A 23174-nucleotide genomic window follows, 5' to 3' on the forward strand; every position below is an offset into this window, starting at 1 on the left:
GGGTTGCCCAAGGTGTTCAGCAGAAGAGGCTGGAAAGTTCCACATGTTCTGGGCCTGTCCCGTTATACAAATGTTCGGAACAGCGATTGTGGACAAGGAGGACAGGGGAGGAGTGGATATGAGGAGATGGCCGCCAGAGACATTCTTGCTGGTGATGTTCCCAAGGAGTAGAAGAAGGGGAGTATGGAGTTAACAGATGGAGCACCTGACGAAGATGAAAGACTTAATCTGTATATTGGCAAAAAGGCAGATATCCATGGCCTGGAAACAGGATACGGGTCCAAGGGTAGAAGCATGGTGGGGACATCTCTGGAGATGAGCGATGGCTGAGACCGTAGTTTGGCACAGAGCGATGGGAAGAGGCCAAAGGGAAAGAAGTGAAGACGTGCTGGCCTGGAATATGATTGGCCAGAATATGTTTGAGGTTGTGAGACTAAGCAATGCTAAGGGGGAGAACGGTTGGGAGGTAGGGGAAGAAGGGGCCATGTCAATCCTGCCGGGGTGTGTGGGGGGGGCTAAAATGATATGAGCAATGAAGGCATTGAAGACTGCATAATGATGTGTATGATAGAATATAATATGAAGGGAGATGATGCAAGTGGAAGACGAAAAGACTATGATATAGCTTTGCCAGCGGGCCCCCTGGATGCCAGAATTGTCTAAGTGCAAATCAAATGTGACTTTGCACCCAAGGGCAGAAAGGTTGGATTTGGAAGGATCGAGAGGTTCGAATAACACCAAGACTGTATTCCACGGACTCACATGGAAATAGACGAAGAACATGATCCCTTGTAGGGGAAGGAAGGCGGGAAGGGGAGTTTGTTACTGTTAACTTTGTTGGTGTAATGAAAACAAAAAAAACCAACCTTTTTTTAAAAAATGGGTGTGGTGGCGGTTTATGCCCCTCCCCCGCTCACGCTGGAATCACTGAACGACCTCCAAACTCTGATACTACAGGATCAAACAGACACGTGGGAATAGGGGGAGACTTCAATGAGGTTATGGATTTGGGGTTTTACCGCACGTATAAGGGAAATAGAAATACAACCATCAAATTGCGCTCCTTCACTACTGCAATTGGTCTGGTGGACGCGCGGAGAATGCTACATGGGTCAACAACAGGGAATTCTTTCTTTTCAAATGCACATGGCTCCATGTCCCGAACCTGTTACTTCTTCATTGCTCAGGGGACTTCACACAGACATTGGTCTGTGAAATTCAAGAGGGATCTCCGACCACTCTCCACTCCTTATGGAGCTTAAAAGCAGGGAATATTAGGCCACGGACATCAAGGAGATTGAACGCATACTTCCTTGGAGTGCCGGAGGTAATGGAAGGGTTACCCCGCAAAACGGTAGAATATTTTGCAGAGAACGAAGGGTCGGTGGACAGCTCAGTCACACTGTGGGAAGGTTTTTTTTTTTTTTAATTTCTATTTTATTGGTTTTGTAAAAGTTCGACAGACAATTACATTCAAATTCCAACACGGAGTCGAAAGAAAAAGACACAGCAAGTAACATTTTCATATTGTGCGTATAAAGTCTCTTGGGATCAAATAATTAACCAATAACGTCAACAAAACCCACTTTCTTTACCCCACTCCCCTCCCCCCTTCACATGTCACCGTCCGGGGATTGAAAACAAATGTAAACATTACCAAAGAACCGCTAATATACTGCCAATAATCAGCCCGCTTCCCGCAACCCCTCCAGAAGTATGGGCTTACTCCTTGATACATTTTGGCAAGCCGGGTTGGGTCATATTGCCATCTATACATTAACTTGATAGCATGTAGTTTATACTGACAAGATATAGATGATTTTGCCGTCCGTCTGCATATTTGAAGCCATAACTTCTGTGAAATATGCCTACCCATATCCGATTCCCATCTGCCTTTGAGTGTCAGGGAGGGTGTAATATCAACCTCAATCAATGCCAGGTACATTGCACTTATCAAACCTCTGGAGCCCATGCATGTGTCAAGAATTCTCTCGAATGGGGTAAGGTCCCTCTGCAATTGTTCTTTCCATATCGGCCTTGTCAATACCCCCTTGAGTCTCATGTACAGGAAAACCGAGAGCGGGCCTATGCCAAGCGCCTCCTGAAGCTCCTGAATGGTTATAAAGGAGCCATTTCTCCATAGTTGACCTGCCCTTTCTAGGCCCGCCTGATACCAGGTCTCAAAGCTTCCTGGTTCCGGGATTGCATCTCGGATCCCCGGGGACCATAGGTGGCCTAGAGGAGAGGGCCATGTCGTAACTCCAACCATTTTCTTGCCTGGTTTTCATATTGCCCATATTGTACCTATAATGGGATGAGATTTGATGCTATTACGTAATTGGGACCCAGGCACCCATGGCCATTCACCCAAAATAAAGGGACGGAGGTGATAGTTATCCAGGGCTATCCACTGTGGCTCTGACTGCTGCCTGACATGTGGAAGGAGGACCTGGAGTTGGGCCGCCCTATAGTATGTTACGATGTCCGGTAGGCCTACCCCTGCATTATCTTTTCGAAGCTGGAGCAAGGGTCTCGGAATTCTAGGCTTTTGGCAGTGCCACAAGAAGGCTAGTAGCAATGTTCTCGTGTTCGTGAAGTATTCTGGGGGCATTTCGATGGGAAGCATTTGGAACAAATATAGTATTTTAGGGAGGATCACCATTTGTATGGCATTTAAACGGCCCAGCCAAGAGAGGGTGAGCTTGGACCATCTTTGAATATCTTTGTGAAGGGCAAGTGACAATGGTGGGAAATTGGCTTCATATAGGGATCCTAGGTCCCGAGTAACATTAATACCCAAGTATCGGAGCGTGGTGAGACTGACTTTTACTCCTAGAGGGGTAAAGAGTTCGACCTCAGAGTCTCTACTTTTGTCAATTGGGAGGAGGACAGATTTCGCAGTGTTAATTTTCAGGCCTGCCAACTGACCATATTCTTCAATTATTTTGAGCGCAGCCGGGACCGAATCTAAGGGATCAGTTAAGTGTAATAAGATATCATCGGCATATAGGCTCAGTTTGTATTCTTGATCACCTTCTGTGATACCTTTGACTCTACTATCGTGTCTCAATTTTTGAGTTAACGGTTCAAGGGACATTACAAATAATATCGCTGACAGTGGGCAGCCCTGCCTCGTCCCCCTTTCCAGTGGAAACCATTGTGAATAACCTCCATTCACCACTACTGAAGTTGTGGGGGAGGTGTACAGCGCTTTGATGGCGCGGCAGAGTTTTGGCCCTAACCCATTCGAGACCAATACCTGTTCCAGAAATTCCCATGACACCCTATCAAAGGCTTTCTCGGCATCTAACGACAAAAGTGATGGGTCCCCTCCCATACCATGTGCCTCGTGGAGTAAGTGAAGTGTTTTTCTCATAGTGTCCACGCCCTGTCTCCCAAGAACGAAGCCAACTTGGTCAGAATGTATTAACCTAGGGAGGTGCGTTTCAAGCTGGGCCGCAATGACCCTGGCATAAATCTTAGCGTCGAAATTGAGGAGAGAAATGGGATGATAGGAGCTGCAGTATTTAGGATCTCTACCCTCCTTCGGGAATGACTGCAAGGAGGGCCTGAGAGAAGGATGGAGGAGCGTGACCTGTGTCGAAGATGTGGTTGAACAGGGATGCAAGAAAGGGGGCAATGAGAGTGGAGAATGTCTTATAGAAACCGGGCTTGAATCCATCATCTCCTGGGGCTTTACCTGTCTTCAAGCGCTTTATGGCTTCTACAACTTCCTCCTCTGTGACTGACATGTCTAGGGAATCGGCCTCCGTGGGTGTTAGTGAGGGGATCCGCACCTCCTTGAGGTACGTGTCTATGCTTCCCATGGGAGGAGGGGGGTCCCTTACATATAGATCTTCATAGAAGAAGGCAAATGCTTCTTGTACATCCTCGGGGGAAGTCACTGTCGTGTCCATGAGGGTGCCATCCGTCCTTTCGATAAGTTCAACCCATCGCTCCGCCTTCTGTGCACGGAGACGAGCCGCCAAGAGGGCATCCGCCTTGTCGCCCTTCTCATAATATTTTTTTTTGAGGTTTTGTAGGGTATGGGCAGTTTTGCCCGCGATAAGTATTTTCAACTCCTCTCTGAGTAGTTTAGCTTCTGCAATATACTTGGGTCTTTCAGATGGGGAGGACTGTGCCAGGCTCTGGGCCTTGCATAGCCTTTCCCTAATGCCCTTCTCTATCAAGGCACGTTCTCGTTTTTTTTGGGCCCCTTTCCTTATAAGCACCCCCTCCAAGTTGCCTTGGCTGCCTCCCATACGGATGTCTTCCCTACCTCCCCTGTGTCATTAGAAGCGGAGAACTGCTCTATCTCGGTTTCCAAAGCTTCCTTGAAGACCGAGTCAGCCCATAAGCAGTCATTACATCTCCATTTGGTATTCCGGGGGGCCAGGTCGTTCCAAAGTATATCCACCATAACCATATCATGATCTGTCCAAGCAGAGGGATATATATTTGCCGCTTGCAATGTGCGCAAGAGGCCATCTGAGAGGAAGATGTAATCGATACACATGAGCGTGTCGTGGGGGAGGGAGTGGAAGGTGAAGCCTCTGTCCGTCGGATGCAAATGGCGCCAACTGTCCACGAGACCATAAAGATTAAGGGTTAGTTTAATGTCCGCCTTGTTCCGCGTGTTGGGTGGATCTGCCACGTCAGCTTTAGTTTGTCTATCCTTTGAACTGTCCATCCACGTGTTAAAATCCCCACCGAGAACTATGTGTCCCCTGGCCATGCCAAAAACCTTCTCACTGATTTTGTGGAGGAACCTATTTTGCCCTTGGTTAGGCACATAAAGCGTAGCAAGGGTAACTGTTGTGCCCCGTATGTTTCCCACGACTATGAGAGCCCTCCCCTCTCTATCCATCCATGTCTCAAGAATTGTCATCCGGAAGCCTTTGCGGATTAGGATCCGCACTCCCGCTTTTTTTCGAGATACCTGAGCTCCAGAAGTAGGGTCCGATCTCCCGTGCTGGGATCACTCTCTCCTCACCCTTTCGATAGCACGTTTATTGGAGGAATAGAATATCTATATTTGATCTCCTAAATTCCCTGGCAACCATGGATCTCTTTGTGGGGGAGTTCAAACCCTTGACATTGAGTGTGTAAATGCGTAACGTGTCCTTAGAGTGTAGGTGCCATCTTGAGCTTTGGGTCCGTGTCATGTTTGATGTTGCAGTGTGTGGTTCGTATTCTTCGGGATGGGTCTCAGTTAGTCCTTCGGAGGACAAAAACGGACCCGTCCAGTACGTATAATGTCCCTTTATGTATCCAGATTGTGTTTTCGTGCCCCTCAGGTCTGTTTTGTGACAAAGTATGTGTTTCCCACCCGGCCCACCCTCCCCTCCCCACCTTTCCCCCCCTACGTTCGGCGCCCGACCCGTCCGGGTTAACATCACCCAGTTGGTCTCGGACCACCAGTGGAGACCGCGAAACAAGCGGTCCTATCTTAACATAGACATCAATAACAGTGAGCACCCAACCATGTGCTCGTAACTCATCAACAAACCAAAAACAAGAACTCTGACCCCCCCCAAAGGCATCGTTCCAGCATAAGTGTTACCTCTTATCTCTTTCTGGGCATCCTAAACATACATGGTCAAGTTCCTTCATTCGCACGAAACGAGTAACACATTGGAGTCTAAAGGTGCGACCAAAGAATCGGGCACATCATTGGTGTATGTTATACATGAACCCTTCAGTCTGACGCACCCTCATCGCTTCTCTCTGCCTCGGGCAGCGCCCAATCTACCAGCTTCAACCGGATCACTCACCACAGAATTCGTTTGCCCCCAGCGGCCCAGCATGCCAGTCTGGTGGCCAGATTAGTGTTCCATGTCCTGTGAATTGTTCATTCTCTGAAATATCCTGGAGCCTTGGTTCCGTCTATGCCGCGGGCCCTTAGCGTGCCATTCACCTTCCTCCCTCCTCGACTCTCCATGGGAGGGGCCCTCCTCCTGGGTACCCAACATGTCAGATATGCAGTCTGCAATGTCCTTTTCCGAAACCAGTTTCACTGTTGAACTCTCCCACTCAAAGGTGAGTGAGAACGGATAACCCCACCGATACCTAGTGCCTTTATCCTTCAGCATTTTCGCAATCGGGGAGCATTTCTTCCTCATTGCGAGCGTGAGCGATGATAGGTCTTGGTAAAGCGAGATGGTAGCATCGCCGAGAGTAAGCAACGAAGCGTGTCTGGCTTTATCTAAAATCCTGGCTCTGTTTGCATAGTTGTGAAACCTAGCCAGGACCGAACGCGGACCTCCTGGCCTGCCTCCGGCTCTGTGGATGCGATCAAGTTTGGGTTCATCCACCGTCTCATCCTTAAAAAGGAGCTTCAGGATGGCGTGCAGGGTCTGTTTCAGGTCTGAATCAGATTCTCCTTCCTTTTCGGGGATGCCGAAGACACGTATGTTATTGCGGCGTTCCCTGTTTTCAAGATCGTCAACCTTTAGGCTTAATGCCTCTTCCTTGTGTTCTACTTCCGCAATGCGCTGGTCCATTTGGGCTTCCAACGTATTCAAGGAGGTTTGATTGTGTTCGACCTGCTCCAGCCTGTCCTCCATTTTGTCCATTCTCTGTGTAATTTTGTCGATTTTGCTGCCTATGTCTGCCCTCATGCTTCGCATCTCCGCGGGTAGATCAGCAACATCCGCCTTGGTTGCCGTGGCCTCAGACCCAACAGTCGACATCTTAAGGTCAATGGGGGACTTCAGAGTTTCGTGGGTCGGTGTCAACTTGTATTTTGCCAATCTGTCCTTATGGTTCATGGGCGGCGGGACCCCGTCGATGAAGTGGGTTGGTCTCAACAATGCGCCAGAGGTCAGCCCTGCCAGAGTGGGCGCTTGAAAGGTATGAGCTTATGTGCGAAAGCAGGATGTCGTGTGAGAATCCAATATCTAATGTTCTCGTTCGCTCGGTGTATTGACCTTCAAGTCGGGTCCCGGGCGATCCCCCAAGGAGAGGAGTCAACGCACAACCTCTTCAGGCCACCCTCATGCATGCGGCCTAGCCCAGGCCCAATGCTCAGTATACTTCGTTTCGGTGAGCCTCAGGGTTCGAGTGGGGGGCCCAGAAGGGCACATGCCCTGAGAAACAGGGGCCCAACCCTCAGCCCTCTGCTGCCTGGAGAAACCTGCCCAGGGCCTCCTCCCGTATCTCCGGTACTCAAAGCACTGCGGTTCTTTCCACCTTTGCCACTGGGGGGGGAGGGCGGATCACAACGGCACCTCAACAGCCCCAGGCCTCACTCACCAATCGATTCATCAGCCGAGTTGGAATCCAGAAGGGGGCTCGGCGCACACAACGAGCAACAGGAGCAGCTCAAGCAAGCGGGGTGAAGAGAGGTGATGCCGCGTCACCGTAGGACAGGGGCGTTTCACGGGCCAGATCCAACGCCGCACAGGATCCGGCGACCAGACGGCCCTCGTCTGGGCCTCAAATTCACAAACCTGGAGGCCGTGGAACAGCTGGATGGGCCTACGGGAGGAGATATGCATGTACTTTAGAGTGGGCCCCAGCAGCGATGTGGATTGGAGCGCTCTCCCCGGTGGCGCGCGTATCACGGCTCCGCGTATGGAAGAGGCACGCAGGCCCCTCCAGCCTTTGTGCTGCGTGTGGTGCAGGCGGAGTTTTCTCTGTTAAAAAGGCTCCGTTTTGCTTCGGGTTTTCTCCGGGTGGTGCCTGGACACTTCCGATGCTTTTTTTCATCGATGAAGTAGCTAGATGGGGGTCTCGTGGTGGGGGCTCAACCCACTCTTCAGGACCCTTGCGCAGAGCCTACACGGAGAGCGATACCATCCGTGCGCCCCCTGGTCGTGGGAAGGTTTTAAGGCAGTGCGCCGGGGTTGTGGGGGCGATATCACTAGTAGCAGCAGAAGGGAAGCAACATGTTCGGGAGATGGAAGAGGCAGAAAAACATGCAATAGGGGCGGAGGAAGAATTCCTTGCCTCCGTCACACAGGCTTCGCAGGTGTTACGGCATAGGAGATCTTCAGAAGCGTAGCACTTGACAATGCCAAACAGGTCGTTGGGCTGTGCGGAGTAAAATTCTTGAGTCCAGAGAAAAACCCGGGAAAATGTTGGCGTTGCTAGAAAGACGGGATGAAGTAAGGGAGCTGGTAAGGGCCACACAGGACGCTCATGGCGAACTGTTGACAGAAGATGCAGATATTGCGGGAGCCTTACTGTCCTTCTATAAGGCGCAATATTGCCCCACGCATGGCCACATTGCGCCTGCAGTTCTAGTGTAATAAACTCAACAGTATTCCCCAGTTTAATTGAGCTACAGACATTGGAGCTGGATGCGGACATAACAGAGGAAGAAGTGGGCACAGCGATCGCGCAACTACAATCGGTTAAGACCCCGGGGCTCAACAGCTTTCCAGTTGAACTCTGGAAGAGGCTTGGGAATATGGTCAAGAGACCAATGCACAGTCTCTAGAGCATAGCACAGGGTCAACGCGTTGGTCTTGGAAGCAAGACCACGCTGAGCAACAGAGGTTTGAATCCCGGATCCGTGCTTAAAAACCGAAGTCAGGTACGGTATTAGGCGAATTATAAAAAAACAATTAAATAAACAAACAGAGTGGATGGGCATCTCTCCCTAGACATAAGGCAGGACTGCATTGTGGTCCTATAGAAACCGGAGAAGCCTCCAGAACAACATGCATCTTACAGGCCGATTTCACTAATAAACGGGGAGGCCAAGGTGTTGGTGCGGATTCTGGCCAACCGCCTATTAGGAGTTACAGCCTTCTTAATACACCCAGATCAATGTGGGTTTATGCCCTCCAGATTCACGCGTATGATCCTCCGCAGAGTATAGCTGGCTATCATTCAAGTCCCGACACTACCGACCTCCAATGTGCTTCTTGCGTTTGATTTCTAGAAAGCGTTTGATTCTGTTAGGTGGGCAGCACTCTGGGAGATAATGGGCCATATGGGTTTTGGGGAGAACTTCATCGGATGGGTTTGTCTGTTATATATGAGGCTATGGTTCGGATCAATGGAGTACCCTCGGAAGGGTTTGCCCCTAATGGCACTCAGCATCTCTCTTATCTTCTCTAATTGCTACTATATTTCCTACCCCCTCTCTAACTAAGTCAATAATCAAAAAGCACAAAAAAAGACATCTTGCGTGCAAACCCTGGCCTTCCAGTCGCAGACACCTATGCCAGTGCAATCTCCAGAGAGGTCTTCACGGCTATCCTTTTCTCTGTCCCCTTTCCAGATCTATGGACTCCTCATCTCATCTCTACTGTCTCCCCTTTTACTTCCTCTCCCATTAACAGTGGCACCAAGTGGGACGTCCGCATGGCTGGCTTCTCATCCTCACATTGCATCGTTATGTCTACGACACTGGCACTATCCTGTTCGGGGACCTCAACCCAACCTCCTTCTCGTTGACCGGATTCTGCCATCCCTCAATAACTCCCTTCCTTCCTTCTCCTGCCTCTCCCCCACCACTCTCACTGTCCCTTCCCCTCTGACCGGGGTACCACGCCCGTGTACTCCTCCACCTCAGAAAACCTTAAAAGGCAGAGACTTCCTCTTCATGGGGACTCTTAATGCCCGCTCAGCCAACTAACACTCTGCTGACGTCTGCCTCTTTCTTGAAGACACTGACCTGGACATTCTCCAGACTTGGTTCAATGCCAGCTCGGTCACTGCTTTCGACTCCCTCCTCCCTGACGCTTCAAGATCATTTCCAAGTCTCGACCTCACTGTGCTGGCATTGCCTTAATCTATCCTGAGTGGGTTCCTTCTTCCATCGTACCCACCTAACTCTTGCGAGCCTGGTTTGCAAGTTGGTCCTCTCTCCTTCCTCCACTCTGACCATTGCTACCATTTACCGGCCTCCTGGTGCTACCACCCTGTTCCTCTCTGAATGGGCCTTCTGTTCCTCCTTACTTTCAACCACCTCCAACGCCCTCCTCTTGGGTGACTTCAACATTCAATTAGACTCCCCTGCCTCAGCATCTATGCGCCTCTCTTTCCCTTACCATTCTCCCCTCTGGTCCAACCCACTCTGCTGGACACACCCTGGATGCCATACATCCACTTGGACCTCTCTCTCACTCCCCCCTCTGATCATACCTCTCTCCTGGTCAGGCCATTCTCTCCTCTCCTCCCACCTGGGTCCCTTTGGCCTTCCTACTGCAGCATCAAACGCCCTGCCAAACTCATTCTCGAACATCTCCCTGATGAAGAGTTACAACTACTGCGTTTGCTTCCATCTTCACCGCCACGCATCACAGACTACCACTGACTCTGCTCTCAGCAACCTTCACTCAACCATCACCAATAATCTTGACATCCTCCAGTCACGAGGATCCGCCTGAAACCTGCCTCTAAGCGTAACACCTGGTGTGATTCTGAACTTACAGCCCTGAAACAAAAGTGCAGAGTAGCGGAACGGAAGTGGCAAACCTCAGGTTCACCCTCTGACAAACTGGCCTGCCGCCTGCTTCAAAGGCAATACAGACTCTTTATCTGTGCCAAGAAAAGGTCCCACATTCAGGCACGGGTAACTGGGGCATCCAATAACACAGTTGAACTTTTCAAAATCTGCAGGGAGCTAGCCAACCCTTCTGCAACCTCCTCCTACCCTCTTCTTTCCCAGGCACTCTGCAACACACTGGCCACACACTTTGTCACCAAAACCAGGACATCCTGAACACCCTTGTCACTCACCTGCCAAACCCATCCCTCACCCACTTGCCTCCCTTGGCCGCTCACCTTCCTCCTTCTGCCTTCACCTCCTTCACCCGTCACACATGAAAAAGTTGCCGGAGTTGTCCGCTCTATGAAGGCTTCTTCCAAACAGGTCCCCCCCCTGCTCGTCCAGAACCATGAAGGATAACATTGGCTCTCTTGCCCCAGCAATTGCTGATTCCTGCAACCACTCTTTCACCTCTGGTACTTTCCCTTCCTCCCTCAAAATCTTCAGCAGACCCTACCTATACATCCAACTACTGCCCTATTTACGTCACCCCTTTCCTGGGGAAACTGCTGTATAAGCTGGCCTTGCCCCAACTCAACTCCCACACTGAACCTGTCGGTGGTGATCATCAATCTGGATTACAGATGCACAGAAACTGCTCTTCTGAACATCCATGAAGAACTGTTTGCAACCCTGGACTCCAACTGCCCAGCTGTCCTCATCCTGCTTGATCTCTCCTCTCCCTTTGACACTGTCAACCATTCCATCCTCATACAAAGGTTCCACGAAACCCTTGATATCTCGGAACAGGCACTGGAATGGCTGACCTCTTTCCTAACCGACAGCTCCTCCCAATTCATCTTAGGCACCTTCTCCTCTCCTTCAATCTCCACCTGTGGTGTCCCCCAGGGTATATCCTCTCCCCCTGGCTCTTTAACATCCACCTTGCTCAGCTGGCAATCCTCATGTCTTCCTTCTCCCCCAACTTCCAGTGTTATACAGACACTCAACTCTTTTTCAGACTTCCAGCTGACTCACTCGCACCTTCCTTCATCCCCGACTGCCTATCTGCCATCCAGACCTGGTGCACGTCCAACGATTTCTGCCCCAATTCCAGCAAAACTGAAATCCTTCTGATAGGGACTCCTGCTCCCCTCCTTCTCTTCTCTCTGGCCTCCCACCTTGGGATCTCCCCCTGCACCTTCTTCTGAATCCAGAAACCTTGGAGTCATCTTTGACTCCTCTCTTTCCTTCCTCCCTCACACTCAGGACATTGCTATGAGGACCCACTTTCAACTGTTCCTTCTCAAAGGAATTCTTCCCTTTCTCACTTTCCCCCAGAAGCTCAATGTCTCCCGAGCCCTGGTTCTCTCTAGGCTAGACTACTGCAACAGCCTCCTCCTCAACCTACGCTCTTCCACTATGCGACCCCTTCAGCTAATCCAGAATAGAGCAGCGAGACCTACCTTTGGCCTTAAACCCAGGGACCGCATCTCTCCTGCCCTAAAAAGTCTCCCCTGGCTGCCGGTTGCTGCACGGATCAAATTCAAATCCCTCTGCATCATCCCCAAGACTGTCTGGGGCAGGGAATCACATTATCTGCAACTCTATCTTACCAAATACTCTAGTTCTAGACCTCTACATTCCTCTGGCACCAACTCATTGTGTGCAAAGCGCTAAACAGAGAGCAGGAGGTCGTTCGCTTTCCTCAGCTGGATCCCTCCAATGTAACAGCTTCCCCCTCCCTCAGTGTCTTGAGCAGGAGCCTCTTAAATTCCAAAAGCACCTCAAGACGTTCCCCTTCTCCTCCTCCTTCACTTCTTTCCTCCTCTGCTAATCTCACAGTTGCTGTGATTGGTGTCTTGGACCCTTTTGCATCCTCGGGTCCCTGACACCCAATCTCCCCAGCTTCTGTCTACCTTCAGCACTTGCCTCAGCACACCCTCCGCACTGGAGACTCACACTTTCCACCCAATGCGGCTCCTGGCTGCATTGCACTTATCATACCTTGCACTTCTTCTGTGGCTCACCCTCGAGCATGGACACGCAAGCACCTACCCCACTGCCCTATTCCTTGCTGCAATTGCACATTTTGAATAATCACTAGGCATAGTAGGTATGTCCATCCCTTCCCCCACTGTTTAAAAAAATATATATTTTTTAATTATATTGCATTCCCTTGTTCCCACCCCGTTGCCCTTTGGGCGCTTTGAAACAGAATTTACTTGCGGTATAAGCAATACTATTGGGCGGCACAAATTGGGACAGTAAATGGGTGGCTACATGGGGACCCAGGACTCCCTCATTTGTCAGTTGAGCGGAGATGGATGGGAGCAGAATTATTCAAACAGGTGCTTTTTAGTAATGGGTGGGGCAAGGGCCTTTCCACCGATGATACGCCACACCAGACTGGTGTGGGCTGAAGCACATCACAAACTAGGATGGAGGAAGAAACCAACTTTGAACCAACCCCTGTGGAACAATGGGCTTCTTGCTGAACTCTGTAAAAGGGGGCACTTCAAACATTAGGAAAGACTAGGGGTAACTGACCTGGCTGACGTGATAGAGGGTGGGCAACTCATCCCCTTCACGGAATTGCAAGACAGATATGGAGTGCCAGGGAAGGAATACTACATATATATGCAGCTGAAGAGTTAAAGAATAAAAGACTTTGCTACCTGGCCAAAATGTTCCTGACAATCAGTGGGTTCACGAGATCCAAATTTGGCACTGCTGTATTAGCAGAAGTAATACTTCCGAAACCTTAGCTGTTGCATCTTTTTTCAAGTCTTTGAATCTGAATGAAAGTAAGCCTAAAATGTCTAATGTGCTGTATACGGATGTAATGTAGTTTGTACTTGGTATCCATTCTTTTATGTCATTTTTATAAAAGTTTTATGTATTTTGTGATTTTCTCCTCAGATGAGCCAATTGTCAATTTTCTGTGTATTGTTGTTTACGAGACTTTTTATTTAACACGAGTTATTTTATTGCTTTTGTTTAGCGCCATTTTATATCTGGAAAATGTTATATTTGGAAAGGTCTTTCTTGTATATTCCTGTTTTGCATGAATGATTTTGTAAAGGTTATTTAGCAATATAAAAGAAAAATATTTTTTTAAAAAATATGCAGTTGACTAATGCTATTAATTCCCAGTTTCCCTATTTGGGGGTAATACCTGAATGTTCACCATAGAGGCTAACGTTTTTCACGAACGCATGTCCACAAAGGTCACATCTACACTATACCACGTTTTAACGGCCTTCGGGGCTGCGGAACTGTCCCAGCTTAAAGACAGTTGGGAGAGGGATGTGGGACCAATAGACCTGGAAGAGTGGGCCGAGGCGCTCATGTCCCCTCGGGACACAAAGCATCAATGGGTATTTATTTCTGTTGCACTGGGATTGGCAAAAAGGATCATTGCTACAATGTGGAGCTCCATGGACAGCCCACTGCTCAGCCACCGGACGGCTGAAATGGATAGATGTATGTCCTTGGAGAGGCAGGTATTATAAGGCAAGGGGTTATCCCCAGAAATTCCATAAGATGTTGGAAGTTGGCCGGGGAAAACTGAGATAATAAGAAGGTGCAGAATATGTAGTTTACTGGATGTCGCATGTCTTGAACTTGCTTGCCTCAGACTTTTACACTACTACTTTCTGATGTACGTACACCTCACTGGTCAGACACTCTAATACTGCCATGTGTTTCTTGCTGGTCATATTTCTGTTAAAATGTATTAAAAAACATGTATGGTGACAGAATAGGGAGGTTGTAGGGGGGGGGGGTTAACAGGCAACAAGCGCCCAAGAAGGAAGTTAGTCTGCAACTATCTGTTGGGGACACTTGTGAGGGGCCCTGTATCAGGCTGTCAGGGGGACACTACTTACGGGTGATTGGGGGACCATGTGGGGATTTTTCAAAGCTGGCAAAGGAGTTTTTGGGACTGTGTCCAAGAAGACAAATTGATGCACCCAATCTCAAATGATTTATGATTTTGACCTTCTTTCCATAGATCCCCTCTAGTTCAATCTGCTTCTAGAGCAGGGGTCTGCAACCTTTGGCTATGCAGATGTTCTGGACTACAACTACCATCAGCCATAGCATAAATAATCAATGGTAAGGGAATCTTGGGAGTTGTAGTCCAAAACATCTGGAGAGCTGCAGATTGGAGACCCCTGCTCTAGAGGATCCATCTTCGAAGCCATGCACTCCCTTTACTGGATAAAAAATGGAGTGTGCTGTTTGAAGACGCAGAACTAGTGTATGTTTGTTTTGTGGTTTTGATGGGGCCTGTAGCGCCCCTATCTTATACTGACAGACTCCATATTCACAAAACTGTAAAATCCAATCTCATCAAAATACAAAATTTTGCAAGGATGGTTTGCTGCAGTGCTACAGTAGATGTTCATCAAACCTTTTTCTTCTAATCTGCTTTGCCAAAACCCAAGTGAAATCATGCTATTCAGGTACTTATCAGAATGATGATTAACGGATACCAATATTATGCTCTTGTGCTATGTGCTCTTCAAAAGGGAAGCATAAGCTAAACTCTAATGCATGTATTCATTATTTATTTATGGGGATATAGAAAGAAAGTAAAGGCAAATGCATAATAACTCCTCCATCAGCTCTGTACATTGTTGCCATCTGACTGCTAATGTGGGGCGGGGGGTGAAGGTGGAACAGGTTAAAAAAACGGACAGCCTTGTATCTTTGCACACCAAAACACCTCTGGGCAACCAGATCCTATGATGGGTCTACCGTCACTTAGCAAGGTCACATAAAAGCTTGTAGATGCGATCTAAGGATTACTCTCCACTCTAAAATCGTCTCTCTCCCGATGCACTTCTGCTTCGGTGGTCATCCAGCTTCTGGAAGTGGGTGGGGGTGAGACAAGGGGGGATTCTAAAGCACTTCAGCAATCCACAACCCTTACCTGTTCCACATGGGGCTCCTTGGAAAATGACATCCGAGCAATGGAGCAAGAGGCAATAGTGAGCTCCTGTCCATTCAACTCTCCCTCTTCAACCTCGACAATACCTATCATGAAAGAAAATAGGAGTTACTGAGACCCTCACCACTATTTGAATATGGTATAGCTGGCAGTAGGCACGGTCAGCACATGGTCAGTGTAGGAGATGGCAAATTTAATTACATTGCACTACAGCGTTCACTGTCATCGTTCTAGCCTAACAATGTTCGAGTATGGTGGCAGCTATCAGACTGATGGCATTCATGTTTAAGGCATCAAAATCTATGGGAGGATGGGGGCACAATGTGTCTCCTATTGGGGTACAAAGCCACTCACTCATTTGTAATCTCTGTTATTATTCCTAGAAGGATGGAAGACTGTACAAAGCTCCTTTATATCCACCACGAAAAGAAAATATTGCCTTGGTTATTTTTCTACTGCAACATCAAAGGCTAATATTCTCTGCAAATGTAAATAACCGGCAGGCGGACTAGGGCAGAACAAAATAGGGAAAACAAGGAGCAATACAAAAACAAAAACAGTTTAGTGAGGAGAGCGAGGTCAAATAATAGAGGGATATAATTAAACATACATTCAAATAACGCATTGCGTGTAAAGGCTTGAGGTAAAAATGGTCCAAAAAGAAAGACGTATTTACATATTTTGCATTGAAACTGCTGCATTTGGTTGGGCATGCTGTTCGATAGCTTTCATGGAAATGGCAGATTGTAAACAAGGAGGGAGAGTGTCCAGGGCACGTACAACATCAGCTTGTTTCTGCTGCATTGCTCACCAGCAAGCTGATGGCAAATTAATCCGCTTGAACAGCTTTCCGGCTGTGTTGAGGTAATCAGAGCAGCGTTTGCTGCCGACAGGATTTAGATCTGTGCCATCTTAATACGAATTCAGTGGTCCCCTTAAACTACTGGCGATGTACAGTAATCTCTGGGAGTAAAGACTGAACAGAATAGGGGGCAGGGATCCTGTAACTGCCGAAGCAGGGGTGTCAAAGAAACTTCACTTTACTCGCTCTATTCTTTTTCTAAGGAAGGATTGACCCCATCTAACGGGTATTTGAGAAATGTGCTAACGCCTTCAGGCGAGTAGAATCCTGTGTAAGGCTGCATAGATATGGAGCAGAAGGACGTCCACATAGCCATTATTATACTGGTCTAAGAAGATCAGAGTTGTCGAGGTGTGTTTGGTGCCGGCTCATCAATGATTTCTGTGGTAACCTTTCAAAGGTGGGTACGTTTTGATGTCGGTAGAGGTGCCCACGCAGGAGAGGTTCAAGGAGGAGGAGTGTTGCTGTATCCGATAGGTAGCAGACAAGATAAAACACCTAAGGATTGTAATAAAAAACCTGGGACTCTCGACGGGCTGTTTAGGGAAAATTATACTTCATTGGTGCCAGCAATTAAGGGAGACCTGAAGAGGTGGACGGCGCAGACGTTCTTGCTCGGAATGGCAGGATGACAATTGTAAAGATGAACGTGCTCCTGCGCTTGTTATTTCTGTTCCAGATGTTGCCTATGAAGTTGCCACAGGCAGGGGTTTAAGAAGGAGATAGAGGATAGGTGCCTTTACTTTGTATCACAGAGGAAGAAGGCACGCATTGCTTGGGAGATACTGACCAACCCCTAGAAAGCTGGGGGGGTTCGGCTTCCCGAATCCGACATTGTACTACAAAACATCCAAGCTCAGATTTATGCTCGAGCATATGTCTGATGGCCTGTGGATATATTGGACATTTTTAGAGGACTGCATCACATATCCAAGAAGGGTTAGGGGCCACTTGCGAGCCTCGTCTAGGGATATCCCTAGGGAGGTCTTTGATCACCCTGCTTTAGGCATTTTGTGCAAGCTGTGGAGGAATACTAAGACGAACAGGAACCTGTCCTCATGGCCCTCACTGCTCACTTTGTTACGGGGTCCTCCAATATCACTAGCCAGGAAAAGACTGAAGGGAGCACACAAATGGTCAGATGCAGGTCTTGAAAGACGTGCTCACCTTTCACGGAAAGGCAAGGTTAAAGACTATGAGAAGGCGAGAGAGATGTTGGGGAAGGAGGGAATAGGTATCTTTGAGTACTTGAGGCTGAAGGGTATCTCTTTCTCACCCCAAAGTGGACGGACGACCTGGTACGGTATCTCACCCTGTTTGAAAAAGTACTGGAGGTGGCACAAACTAGGAAGGGCATAATTTCGAAAATGTACAGTTCTAGTGTTGAGTGCGGCCAAAGGGGACACGAAGTTTACCTCCTATTGGTAAAAGGGGTTGGGAGAGGTGGTTCAGGAAGAACTTTGGAGGAAAATGTTCAAGTGACATTTCAGGGGAATCTCTCCACCCGTGCCATCAAACATAACTTTAAGATCCTGCATGGGTGGCATCGTGATCCGGTGCAGATCTCTAAAATGTTGAATGTTTTTGAGATCCTCTCCACTGTGCACCAGGGGGTGTGAAGAACGAGGAACTCTTATACATATGCGGTGGGAGTGCCCGAGGGTACAGATCTTTTGGAAGGAATTGCTGAGCTGGGTGAAAGAGATTACAAAGTGCCAACTGCCAGCCGAGCCTCACAGTGCTTCTTAGGATTCTGCCATGGGGGCATGGGGACTATAGACTCCCGAGGATGTGGGAGGCCCTTCTGAGAGCAGAAAGGATAGAAGTAGCTGAAAGGTGGAAGGCTCCAGAGAAACCGGACAAATGGGAATGGTTAAGGAAAGTATGGTAAGTTTATCTTTTTTTTTTAACATATCTTTTTATTAGGTTTTTCAACAACACGTAGTAGTAACAAAAAGAGAAATAAAAATATTACAACATAAAAGAATTAAAGATGGGAGGGTCGAGGCAACGGTAGATTTGCAAATGTACGTAGTTAATCAGCATTGGGGCATTTTGTATTTTTATTATTTTGTTATTATTGTTGTAGCGTTTTCAGGGCTAGGGCCAAAGTGGAATGTGATGTGTCTGGGTTCTTCTCTGCTCCAGGTTTTCTATTTTGTTGGATGTCTTAGAGGCATACCGGTTCCAGGATCTCCGCTTAGCTGTGCTTCGCCATCCAATGGAGGGAGGGAGGTTGTCAGGCTGCACCCGGAAATTGGTCCACGTAATACAGCAGGAAGGGTGCCCAGACGTTGTAAAATCTGCTTGAGTTTCCGTTGCGGAAGGCTGTAATTATTTCCATGACTGCTGTGTCCCAGCATTTTGTCCACCACATGGGCTTTGCAAGGCCTTCGGGGTGTTACCACAGTCTAGCTATGGAGATCTTTGCCGCAGTAATCAGGTGAGAACACAGGTCCGCTAGTCAGCCGGACATCAGGAGTTTCCCTTCGCCTGTGTCCCCCAGCAGAACTATCCCCGGGTCCCATGGGATTGTCAGTCCTGTAATTTGCCAGATCTTCTCCAGTACTTCTTTCCAGAATCAAGTCGATTTCGGGCATGACCATGGTAGATGAAACAGGGTGCCTGTGTCTGGGCAGCCTCTCCAGCATTGTGCTCAGATTGTTGGGTTGCTTTTCTTTAGGATTTCTAGGGTTAGGTACCATCTCTAGCATACTTTGACAGCGCCCTCTTTATTTGTGATACATTTTGAGCTCTTGTGCGTTCGTGTCCAGATTCGGTCCCATTCCTCTGGTCCCAGCTCCTTTCCCATGTCTTTTTCCCACTTTTGCATGTATTTTTCGTTTTTGCTGGGGTGCATTTTTCTAACAGTCTATATAGGGTTGATATCTTGCCTTTAGGTGCAAGAGCCATTAGGGCGCGTTCTAGTGCTGTTAATTCCCTGCCCCTGTGTGTTTTTATACTGCTGTGGGACAGCGAGTGCCTGAGTTGCGCATAGTGGAATCTTTCAGTCTTTGTCAACAGGAATTTCGTTTTATACTCTTCAAATTTAAGTGGAGTTTCGTTGGTGAAAAAGTCTGCTATATGGTTTAGTCCGCCCTCCCTCCACTCCCAGGGAGAAGTCAGGATTATTCCAGATTGGGGATAGTGGTCCCACACTGCTTTTACAACCACAGCTACGAGCCGCCTTTCTCCAGCTTTCAACTGTAGTTCTGGTGGTTGACAGTGTGTGATACTGGAAATGCATCAGAGGGACAGGGCCTTTAAATCCTTGCCTTTTATTGCTTTATCATGTATGTTCTGACTTGTTTTCCACGCAGTTCATGTGGGACTCTTGGCGGTGCAGCTCTTCCTGTATTTGGTTTGGTGAACAGACCCTTGGGATACCCTTATGGCACCCATGGGTGGGCGTACGACCCTGTACTCCAAGTGTATGTTTTTGTGCACCTGTGTGTGGCCCACAGAGCAGGGTACGGGCTGGTGGCAGCTCCGTGCTGAATTGACATGTACCCTGCGCATCCTCCATTTTGGGATGCCCAGGCCCTGTCATTGGAATCAGTGGATTCCCGGGAAGCCCTGACTCTGTCCCTTCCCCCTGACTGGCTGTTGGGTGTAAGAAGTCCAATATATGGTAGTGTGGGGAAGTGCCGACTAGACTTGCTGGAGCCTTCCCAACGACCGTATGTTGTGAGTACGCCCGTGGGGTGGGACCTGGGTGAATGGAGTGTGTGACAAATACGCATTCTGTGTTATGGGTGTGTAGTATCTGGTGTTTGATACAATGACAGAGACAGCCCTGCTCGAAACTGATATGACTGCAGTGTGTAGTGCTTAATGGCAGAGTACTGTGTTGTGAGTGTGTGGATGGAGAAGAATGGCCTGAATGCACTGTGCACCTGATTGGCTGACTGACTGCCCGAATGCCCTTCTGAATGATTGGTTGCCTGAGTGTGACCCAGCGGATTGAATGGGAGATCAACAGTATATCTGGGGGCCTCTCACTGCTAGAAATCATTCAGAAGCTGAAGTTCATACTTGATGCTTACTCTCGAAGCCGAGCCTGAAGAAGAAGGTGAACCGACCAGAGAAGGGGACAGCCGAGGGGAACGAAAAAAAGCACCAGACAGCCGTCCACCGTCAACGACAGCCGTCGCCTACCGGAGCCGCCATGCTCACGTTTGCCTAAGAAGATTTGATCCAAGGACTCCCTTGTTCATCATCGTCGACCACTTTCGTCCTGCCAGAGAAAGTCAAGGCCGTCGACGACCGAGGAGAATCCACCGGTGGGTTTCCCGCCACCCAAAGACCTCAGAGACGCTGACGAAGCATACTGAAGCCAGCTGTGGTCACGTCCCACTCGTCGACGACCTGACGCCCTTGCTGGGCCAAAGTTCTTCACTAAATTTTTGCGGCAAAGAACCATGGTCATTGAGGTGCACCGCACACCTCCCTTGTTGCAGGACATTTTCGATCACTCATCTAAGAGCACCGCAAGGACCGAAGCTGCTGCCTCAACAACAACATTCACCCTTTCTTCATCTCAGAAGTTTGACGACCCGTGGCTCCTGCTTGAAAGGGAGTGCACTCAAGAAGGGCCCGTCGATTCACCGACGAAGAACTCTACAACACAAGGTACATTGGGTTGCAGAACTATAGAAGAAGATAAGACTCTAATAGACAATATATGGACTGGGCTTGTAGTGCATCTTCCTTTACAGGTTGCCCAGGCGGGGGGGAACCTCATACAGAACTGTGCCTAGTGGTAGGGGCTCAGTATTCTGCTAATTGTCTAACCAACTTGTCTTCCTCCTAAGTCTATTGTTGATATCGTTTTGCTGTGTTGATTCGTTTGCTATTTGAACAGAGTACAGATGATGCATGTTAATGGAATCAGAGTAATCGTGGTACCACCTAGAACTGTATATATTTACTATTTTAGAATTGTCAGAGCACAAAGTGTATTATCGTGATAGTGTATATAACATTTAACCTTATTTATATAAAGACTGTGTTTTAACTAATACATTGTCTGAACATTCCTTTGTGGGTGCTTGGGGACTACCCTGTACTTAAGAACCAGCCCGCATCACCTCCTGAGAAGCTAGGCCTTGATTGCTTGTCCATTGCTACTGTAATAGAGAATCTAGGCTGGGTTCCTCTGTGCCTCTCCTCTGCCGTATAGAGATCAGGAGTACAGACACCCCCCTCCAGTGCGTTTCTTTACACAGTGGTCCAGAGTTAGGGAAGCCCCAGGGCAACGTGACATGTCGGAGCGATTCTAACAGAATGCGGCTCCAGTCTTCCTCCAGCTTTTTCCAGCGAGGTTGATTGGTGGCGGATTGCCATGTGAAAGCCTGCAAGAGTTGTGCTGCGAGGCAGTATCTGGCGGCACCCCCAGGCCGCACGTTCCTGTTCCCTGAAGCATGACTTGCTTCGCTATTCGCTGCTATTTCCCACCCCAGACGAACTTCAGCATTTTCATTTGCAGCTTCTGCGGAATGGGTGTTGGGAGGGCTAGTCAGTGATAGATTACTCGTGGAACCAAGTTCATTTTTAGGGCCGTGATTCTCCCCAGCCATGAGACTTCTTGTTTAAGCCAGCATTCCAGGTCTTTACCCAGTTCTCTAAATAATGGTGGAAAGTTTATTCAGTATGTTCCGTCTATTTTGTTTGGAATCTTGACTCCCAGGTAGCTGATCTTGGATTTCGCCCATGGGATAGGGTGTCTAATTGCTAGTGCTTCCCTATGCTTTGGTAAGATTTTAACTCCTAAGGCTGTTGATTTCGCGTAGTTCAGCCTGAATTCTGATGCTTTGCCGAATGCTTTAATCTCTTGCCAGAGGGCTTTCATGGATTCATCAACCTGGATTATGGTAAGGAGGACATTGTCCGCATACATGGCTGCTTTGTACACGCTACCTTTAATTTCCACCCTGTGTATTTGTGGGTTATTTCGAATTCTACTGGCAAATGGCTCCATAGAGAGTGCAAATATTAGCAGTGAAAGGCGACATGCCTGCCTGTGTCTCTAGTGATGCTGATTTTTGGTGACCTCGTGCCTTTAATTCTTAGAGATGTATTGGGGTGTTGGTAGTTGGCTAGGGTTCATTTTGTGAATTTGGGGCCAAACCCAAAGAGGATAAGCGTTTCCCTTGCATATTCCCAGTCTAGTAGATCCAACGCTTTATGTGTGTCGAGTGACAAAAACCACTAGTTCTGCCCCATCTCCATTTGCGTTTTCTATTATGTTTAGTGTGCGTCTGATGTTGTCCTGCGTGTTGCGTCCTGGAATGAATCCTATTTGGTCTGGGTGGATTATGTCTTGGAGGATCTTTGCCAATCTGCATGCTAAGACCTTTGAGAATATTTTAGCGTCATTATTCATTAGTGTGATGGATCTGTATGATGCACATTGTTCTGGGTCCTTTCCTGGCTTTGGGATGAGCACTGTCAGGATTCCTCATTGAAGGAGTGATGCTTCCTGTGGACAGGAAAGTGTTGAATAGTTATGCAAGTTGGGGGGCTAGAATGTGAGCACATTTTGTCTAAAATGGTGCTGTGAGCCCGTCAGAGCCTGGGGCTGTGTTTTGTAGGGTTTTTATTATCTCCGCTATCTTGTCTGCAGTCATTGGGAGCTCCAGGGGCTTTAATTGGGGTTCAGGATTTTCCTTATGGGTGCTTTGCAAGTACTTGGTCTGTGCTGCCTTATCTGTTGGGGTTCCAGACATAATTACCCTGTTGTGCGCTCCCATGGCATCAAGTTTGTCTCTCTCTGTGAAACAGGGACTTCCATCTGGATCTTTAAGAATGTGGATGTTATTCCGGGTGTGTAGTTTATAAAATTTGTATACTAGCAGACAATTTGCTGCTCGCGCTGATATGTCTGCCATATGCATTTACAGTGAGGCTTT

At 48.3% G+C, this 23174-nt stretch overlaps 1 protein-coding gene across 4 annotated transcripts in view; it reads right to left on the bottom strand.

The window, feature by feature from the left end:
• THAP4 (THAP domain containing 4) overlaps nt 1-23174 on the bottom strand; it is a 934450-nt gene that overhangs the window by 340753 nt on the left and 570523 nt on the right. For all 4 annotated transcript variants that reach the window (XM_069618122.1, XM_069618121.1, XM_069618123.1 and 1 more), the window contains one exon: nt 15384-15487. In XM_069618122.1, coding sequence (XP_069474223.1) covers nt 15384-15487 — 104 coding nt within the window. The remainder of the gene's footprint in view (nt 1-15383; nt 15488-23174) is intronic.

The sequence above is a fragment of the Ambystoma mexicanum genome, chromosome 10 (assembly GCF_040938575.1).
Source record: "Ambystoma mexicanum isolate Mex_15411 chromosome 10, UKY_AmexF1_1, whole genome shotgun sequence".
Taxonomy (NCBI): Eukaryota; Metazoa; Chordata; class Amphibia; order Caudata; family Ambystomatidae; genus Ambystoma; species Ambystoma mexicanum.